The following is an 8,757-nucleotide window of genomic DNA, read 5'->3' as shown; positions in this document are numbered from 1 at the left end:
TTACAGTAAGTGGGAAAATGATTTCTTATGTGTTACTCTCTTCAGTGCAGCCTTCACTTCCTTATTCCTCAGGCTGTAGATTAAAGGGTTGAGCATTGGGATGACAAATGCATAAAACACAGAAACAACCTTATTCTGATCCTCTGAATAGTTTGAATTGGGTTGTAAATAAACATACACAGTAGTTCCATAGAATATGGTTACAGCTATAAGATGGGAGATGCATGTAGAAAAGGCTTTTCGGCGGCCCTCAGCTGAATTCATCTGGAGCACTGTCAAAAGGATGTAAGTGTAGGAACTCAGTATTATTAGGAGAGAGCCCAACATATTGGTTCCAGCACAAATGAAAACGAGTGCTTCCGTCACGGAGGTGTCTGAACATGAGAGCTTGAGGAGTGGGGGAACCTCACAGAAAAAATGGTTGATTTCATTTGACTGGCAGAAAGACAAAGTACCTACCAAAGTGGTATGTATAATTGAGTTCAGGAAGCCAGCTGTAAATGCTCCGCCTGCCATCTTGATGCATCGGGTGTGGGACATGATAGATGTGTACAGCAGAGGGTTGCAGATGGCCACATAACGATCATACGCCATCAACCCAAAAAGGATGAACTCTGTACTTGCGAGAGCAACAAAGAAGTACATCTGGATGAAGCATCCCACAAAAGAAATGGTTTTCCTTTCTGACATGACATTTTCCAAGGCCTTGGGGGTGATGTTGGAGGAATAGCAAAAATCTAGGAGAGCTAAGCTGCAGAGGAAAAAATACATGGGGGTATGAAGCTGAGGGTCCATTCTGATCAACACAATCATTCCCAGGTTGCCCACCACAGTGACAATGTAGATCAGCAGGAATAACATGAAAATGGGAATCTTCAATTCTAACTGATCTGTAAATCCCAGAAAAATGAACTCGGATACAACAGTGTTGTTTTCCACAGGCATTTCCAATGTAGAACAGGAGAATGATTCCTATAATTCTTAGAATGAGTGACTAGGAGTTCATACATACATATGTCATAGCCAAAAGCATGTAAAACTTTGCAATTAATAAGGGATGAAAATTGTTCTCATTTTGAACATGTAGTTGCTTGATCCTTTTAGGCTCTGTGGTGAAGAGTCTTTATAAAGCAGATCTAGAAATAGAATAAAAATTAGATGTAACAATGTAGAAATGTAAAAATATCTATCAATTTTCTGTAATAAATAATGATTACGGCCATTTACATGACATAGCAGGCGGTTAGGTGGTGGGATGGCTTCCGAAACGTTGCCTTCCCCACAGACAATCCTTCAAGGGACGTGCATCAAACCGGTTTGCCTGGTTCCATTCAGGTCCAAACCAAAGGCATGTTCAAGACATGTTTTGTTTGGGCACCCCAAATGAGGGGCCTGGCTTGGTTCAATTTCAAACCGATGAAGCCTGGTTTGGGGTCACCAGGGATGCAGGGGCGTAACCATGGTAGGGCAGGCAGGGCATGTGTCCTGGGCGCCGCTGGAGGGGGGCACCGAAGTGCCTGCCATGCCCCACCCCTTCCTCCCCACCACAATTTTTTTCAATTTTTTTTTAAAAAAATTCGAGTCCAGACTGGTGACGGCGCCCCCCTCCCCTCCCCCTCCCCCTCAGTGCAGGCAAGCTGCGTGACTTGCCAGATCTGTCTGGGCAGGGCGGTGCTCTCCCATTGGCTCCTGGTGGCGAGAGGAGGAGTGGAGAAGAGCATGCTGCCCTCGTGTTGTGTGTGCTGCTGCAGCCGCTGCTGTTCATGGCCCGCCTGGACCTGGCTGCTGAAGTGAGGAGGAGGGAGTAGAAGACCAGGGAGCAAAAAATCCATTGATTCATTCTGCTCCCTACCTGCTTCACTGACTCTTGCAGTCAAAGTAAGTGTGCTGGTTTTGTGATGAACAACTTGAAAACACTACAACTTGAAAGCACGAGTTATAGAGCTCAGGAGCTGAAGGCGAGCAATTTCCCACGCTAAGTGCTATGCGATTCCCTGTCTGCCTCGCCTGCACACAGTCAGGTGGACAATGAGGAGTAGTTGTCGCACGCCATTTGTTTAGTTTGATTGGTCCCAGCCCTTCCCATTTTCCCCCTCCAGCAGCTCAACATCACACTATTTACAATTCTGCTGGGGCACGAGGGAGTGGGTTGCCTGAGCACATGAGCCCTGCTTCTCCTCCTCCTCTTCACTCAGCCTTCATTGTTGGGCTGGAGCTGAGGAGGTGATGTCACGTCCTCTTTGCAGCCTGCCTCTGCAAGGGGGGACTTGGAAGCAGGGTGCATTGCTACAACATGCCAAGCAAATTTGCAGCAGCGCAGTTTTGGGAAATGGGGCGTGCGGGAGTAGCATAGCAGCAGCAATTCAAGAGTGAGAGCAGGAGACGGCAATCAGGAGTCTGCATGGGACGTGCAGGGTGGCCAATGTTTAAAAAAAAAAAAGGAGGAGGGAAGGTGGCAGCCGCCTGGCAATTGACTGCCCAGGCGAAGGGGGGCATTTTCCATGAGATGGCGAGCAGGGAACTTAGGGAAGGAAGGACTCCAGTTATTGCTGAAATAACCTTCCCCAACTTCTCTTGGCGTAATGCCTCTTGCATCTCAGGATCTGGTCTTTTTTTGCCCACCAGTGCCATTCACTGGCAAAATAACCTTCCCCAACTTCTCTTGGCTCAATAGGCCTCTTGCATCTCAGGATGCTGTCTGGTCTTTTTTTGCCCACCAGTGCCAAGGGATCAGAGAGAACTGGGTGAGATTTGGGAGGGGAAGGAGAGCTGAGCAGGAAAGTGCCGGCAAAAGCACCGAGGTGTGTGTGTCTGCAGCTGATTGCAGGGACGGAAGGGAACTTAGGGAAGAGAGGACTCCAATCACTGGCAAAATGACCCATAGATCTCATTTTTAAATCTTATTTCCAGTTGTCAAAACCCTATCTCTAGAAGACAGTGCCTGAATAGTATAAAGGTGTAGAGGATGCTCTTCCATCAATCAAATCCAAACTCTGATTAATGCAGCTGTAATATTCTGCCTCTCCCACATTCGATGTTCTATTCTAGTCAGTTCTGACCCTGATACCCAACATCTCATCAGTTCAACAGAGCTTATGTCCCCATTCAAAGTATATCTACTAGGAAGTAGTGAATATACTTCCTAGTAAATATATGTTGAGATTGACAAGTGAGAGTTCTTTCCTCACCTGCAAAGGAAAGTGAGGAAAGCAGGTGAGATTTGTTTCCATCCTTAGTATATTTACTAGGGAATACTACTGAAACAGGTGAGACATGTTTCCAGCTAAGTATGTTTAGGTTTGTGGTGTCCATTGTGTTTTGAGAAGAGGGGAAACTTAAGTGTGTGATTTCAGAATGTCAGAAGGGTAATAAACTTGTTTGATTTAGAGGAGAGGCATGGATATGGTAAGCTTCCTAGAGCTCTTTAAGTTTGCAAGTCTTGTCTCTGAAACAGACATTTCTGTGCTACTCTTGTGATATTACATTTTCATTAACTTTTAAATTCGGGTGTGACTCTTCAGCCAGCTTCTGTGTCTGCTGAAAGTAATATTGGGAAGCAGCCTGAATTCTCCATCTGCAAGTTGTATTGCATGTAACTGTCATATTGAGGCTGTGTCTACAGTTTATTTGTGTCCCCAGTGAAGCAACACTATAAAATCTTGGATCTTACAACTTGTAGCTGGATTTTGCTATATCTCTTCAAATTCATCTGTACATCCAGAAACTTTGAGACCAAATGTTTTTCTAGTAGTAGAACACCACAAATCTGGATCTCATCACTACTTACTATATATATTGTGGCTAATTTGGAATCTAACTTTTGGATTCTGCCTGCTGTTGAGTTCATGCTTTTCCTTGTGCCTCTAATTTATCATTTGTATACTAGAAGTGGTTCTTCACAATTTTTACAGTGGTGGCTACATGTATGGAGATAAATCATATTCTTTACTAAACACTGGAGCAACTATATAATAAACTAAGTTCACAATGCAGGAAATTTAGCTTACTGAAAAATGATCACCTGTTTCTAACCATATGGACTGTTCAGCACAGGCACATGAAAGAGGAACACACTTGATTAGTGTAATATAAAAGCTAGAGTCCAATATATATACCACGTTAGACTTCAAACCAAAGGCTGTTTAAGTATACAATCTGACCATGCACTTTTCTATAGCAAAATATATTTAAGCAATTGTATATTCGGAAATCATATTTTTAACTATTTTCATGCCTTTAAAAAAATCTCCAATTGGAAAAAGTTTTTTTTTTCAATCAAATCCACATTAATCATGTGGACTAATACATAGATATTTTTGTATTATTGAGCTAATAAAAGACAAGTTTTCTGAAAGATGAGTGTCAGATGTTTTTTGGGGGGCAATTTCAGTGCTTGCCCTAGGCGCCATTTTCCCTAGTTACGCCACTGCAGGGATGTTACATTTCGGGGTGGGGGGGAGGCAAATTTACCACCACTGATGACTTCTTTGGCCTCAGGGCTGCTGCTGCGGCCAGGGGGGAATCTCCAGTGGTTCCCCTCAAACAAAGGAAGCTGCTGTATACTGAGTTAGACTATTGGTCTATCTAGCTCAGTATTGTCTACACAGACTGGCAGCGGCTTCTCCAAGGTTGCAGGCAGGAGTCTCTCTCAGCCCTATCTTGGAGAAGCCAGGGAGGGAACTTGGAACATTCTGCTCTTCCCAGAGTGGCTCCATCCCCTGAGGTAATATCTTACAGTGCTCACATGTGGTCTCCCATTCAAATACAACCAGGGTGGACCCTGCTTAGCTATGGGGACGTCATGCTTGCTACCGCAAGACCAGCTCTCTTCTCCCCACTAGCCTTCTCCCCACACTAGCCTTCCCCTGGTCTCCTCTGGGCCAGTCTGGCCCGTTAGCTGTGGGGACAAGTCATGCTTGCTACTGCAAGACCAGCTCTCCTCTCCCCACTAGCTCTCCTCCCTGCACTAGCCTTCCCCTGGTCTCACCTGGGCAAGTCTGGCCCGTTTCAGGCCTCTCTGAGTGTGCAACAGCAATTTTGGAGGCCACCACGCATGCTCACGGGCCATTTGCTTGCCCAGGTTGTGAACTTGGGCCTTTTGCATGCCCAGGTTAATAAGGATATTTTATTGTTTTAATTTTGTTATCATTATGTTTCCAAGTCTGTTAAAATAATTTTTTTAATTAATTTTAATTTTAATTGGTTCTAATTATATATACTCTATTTATTGTTGTATAATTGTAACCTTTTCCTTTTGTTTTGGCTTGTGGTTGTAACATTAAAGAACTTGAACTTGAACATGCCTGGGTTGTAAGCCCATCTTAGCCAGGTTTGTTGCCAAGGCCTGGCTGCTTGTGAGATCAGCCTCATTATCTTTTTTAATCCTATAGTTCATGAGATTTCCCAATTCGCAAAGCTCCTTGTCTCTCTTTTGGGGCCTACCCACAGTCCCTGAATTCCTGACCTTTACATAAGAACATGAGACAAACCCTGCTGGATCAGGACCAAGGCCTATCTAATCCAGCATCCTGCTTCACACACTGGCCCACCAGATGCCTCTTGGAAGTCCACAGGCAAGAGCTGAGGTCACGTCCTCTCTCCTACTGCTACTCCCCTGCAACTGGTATTTAGAAGCATCATGCCTCTGAGGCTGGGCGTGGCCTATAGAGCTCAGACTAGTAGCCATTGATAGTCCTGTCCTCCATGAATATATCTTAATCCCTCTTAAAGCCATCCAGGCTGTTGTCTGTCACCATATCTTGTGGCAGAGAATCCCATAGGTTGATTATACATGGTGTGAAAGAGCACTTGCTTTTGTCTATCTTAAATTTCTTGGCAATCAGTTTCATGGGATGACCCCTGGTTCTAGTGTTATGTGAGAGGGAGGAAAAATGATCTCTATCAACTTTCTCCACACCATGCATGATTTTATGGAACTCTATCATGTCTCCCTTCATTCATATTTTTTCTTAATTAAAAAGCCCCAGGTGTTGTAGCCTTGCCTCGTAAGGAAGGTGCTCTAGGACTCTGTTCATCTTGGTTGCCCTTTTCCAGTTCTACAATGTCCTTCTTCAGATATGGTGACTAGAACTGCATGTAGTACTCCAAATGTGGCTGCCCCATAGTTTTGTATAAGGGCAACATAATATTAGCAATTTTATTTTCAAACCCCTTCCTATTGATTTCAAGCATGGAATTGGCCTTTTTCACAGCTGCCACACATTGAGTCAACACTAGGGATGTGCATAAAACTGGTTCGCCTGGTTCGGTTCGGGTCCGAACCGGGTCCGAACTGGGAGGGGGTGGTCCGGTTTTGGTTTTGTCCGAACCACCCCCTGGTTCGGATCTGAACCAAACTGGTTCAGACCTCAAAAAGTAGCTAGGATGGTAGCTGGCACCCAGGGGTACCTGTCACCCAAACCCCAAAGCAATCGGACACTCGTACGATTTTTTATGAATTTTTGAAAAATATTTTTATTTTTTTCTCATAGGATATAATGGGATTCGAACCAGACAATTATTCCTTATTGTGGAGCACCCATGGGTGCCAACAACCATGCAAACCCTGAAGCAATCATACACCCCTATGATTTTTTTATGAATATTTGAAATATTTTTAATTATTTTTCTCATAGAGTATAATGGGACACAAACCAGTCCATATCCCCTATTGTGGAGCACCTAGGGGCACAAAAGTGGTGGGTGGTAGACAGGCAGGGGTGCCTACCACCCAAAAAATCCCAAGGCAATTGGACACTCCTCTGATTATTGGTGAATTGTTAAAGTATTTTTGAATTCCTCATAGAGAATAATGAGGATTGCAGCAAATGTATAGCTTCACGTCGGGGGGAAAGGGGTGTTGTAGAGTGCAGTGTGGTGGCTGGTAGTTCCTAGGGTGGGCAAGGAAGCTACCTGAATTATTTGAAAGGAATTGGGCAAAGGGGTGATTTTTGGTTAATTGTTGAAGTTTACGTGTCTTTAAGGTTTTCCCCCATTAGATATAATGAAGGGTGTATCGCTTCATGTCGGGGTAAAGGGGTGGCCTAGAGCGGTGTGGGGTTGGTGGTAGTGCTGGTTATGAGCAGGGAAGCTACCTGAATTTTTTCAAAGGATTTGGGCAGAGGGCTGATTTTTGGTTAATTGTTGAAGTTTACGTGTCTTTAAGGTTTTTCCCCATAGAGAAGCATTGAGGTGTCAGCAGCCCCATAAGTGCACTTGGGGGGTGCTGGGGTGGCCCAGAGCGAGTGGTGGTGTAGTGCACATAGGGTGCCAACCACCCCCATGGGTTTCTAACTGATGGGGTACAGGGTTCTCTTGTTTCTGAGGTATTGAGTGTGGATTCTATGATAGCATATTAGAGTGGATTCATGGTGTCTCATTGAAAATCTCATTTGCTATCATAGACTGATCATGAGACCCGGCTCACAGTTTTTGATTGTGTGAATTACCTCATTGTATTCCTATTATGCCACTTCTGTTTTGTCATCACAACATTCAAGATTTTCATGCAAAATTGGCCCCTCTCCACTGCAAATATGGTGATTAGACCCTGGAAAACAGAAATGCATCCGATGTTTGCAAAGGTAATGTTAGATTTAGGCTTCACACACTAAAGGCTTCACACCCTAAAGGTTAGATATAGGCTTCACACACTAAGCTAATGTTATTGGTAGACCAAAGGCTAAATTTATAAGAACAGGACAAACAATCAGTACAAGAAGTGAAGCCTGTTGCTCTGCGCTCACATTCTCCAGGCCCAACAACAAGAAATTGTCCCATAGATATAACACTATTTTTCCAAACTGTTCTATACAGGGCTGGCAAATTCACTCAATATGCATAAACCTACCTATTTGCCAGGATGAAAATCAACTGATGGTGCCATGCAGTATCTTCAAAAGTTCCTGTTTTATTATTTAATGATGCTATGATAATGACACACTTAAGCATCTCATAGTCACTTACAGTGAAAACTAATATGGCAACCCCAGATGAAGGGGCTGATGATTTTTATAAACATCTAGGCCCCACCCACTTTGCTGATGCTAATGAAAAGGTTTTTTCTTTCCTTGATTGTACTGGTTTCCATAAACTTCCATGCAAGTATACATATGGGAAAATATTCTTTCTTCCAGTGTGAGGGATTTATCTCTAAGGAATAAAAAGAATCAGCAATTATTTTGGTTCATAGTATTTCTTTATTGATAGAATATTCAGAGGGAAGAATACAACAGCTAGCTAATAAACAGCTGTAACTTTTGCTAAAACATGGCTCGGATATGCAACCAAATCTGTAAGCATCTCATCATCAATACGGGCTCTCAGGATGGCATCACTTTCATCAGCTCTGTATTTTTGTGCCACTTTTTGAAAAAGTTTCAACAAAGCTCATAATTGAACAAGTACAATTAAGAAAGTAAAAATAAATAAAACAAGTAATAAATAAAACAAGTACACTAAAACAGCAAGAAAAAAGAGCACAGTTCAATAAAACTCCTAACATTATGCATTCCCAAAAGCTCAATGACACACATCTTAACCAACCTCTGGAAAGCCAGGGGAGAAGGGGCAACATGCACCTCACTAGGGAGAGATTCCAAAGCTTGAGTGTGGCCACAGAGAAAGCAATGTCTTGTGTGCATGCCAGGTAAGCCTAGGAGCTGGTATGTAGGAATGATTCTGAGGGGGAGCGGGTTCTCCCTCATGAGTTAGGCAATCCAACTGTAGGGGCCCCCACTAATGTGGGCCTCATCTAAA

The 8,757-nt window shown here is 43.6% G+C and overlaps 1 protein-coding gene across 1 annotated transcript; it reads right to left on the bottom strand.

Moving 5' to 3' along the window:
* Positions 1-945, bottom strand: LOC128340736 (olfactory receptor 5F1-like). Its single transcript, XM_053286279.1, has one exon. It carries the CDS (start codon positions 943-945, stop codon positions 1-3), a length of 945 nt encoding a protein of 314 aa, XP_053142254.1.
* Positions 946-8,757: the final 7,812 nt, after the last annotated feature.

The sequence above is a fragment of the Hemicordylus capensis genome, chromosome 1 (assembly GCF_027244095.1).
Source record: "Hemicordylus capensis ecotype Gifberg chromosome 1, rHemCap1.1.pri, whole genome shotgun sequence".
NCBI classification, from domain to species: domain Eukaryota; kingdom Metazoa; phylum Chordata; class Lepidosauria; order Squamata; family Cordylidae; genus Hemicordylus; species Hemicordylus capensis.
The sequence above is the reverse complement of the archived record's forward strand: the minus strand, read 5'-3'. Positions and strand labels throughout refer to the sequence as shown.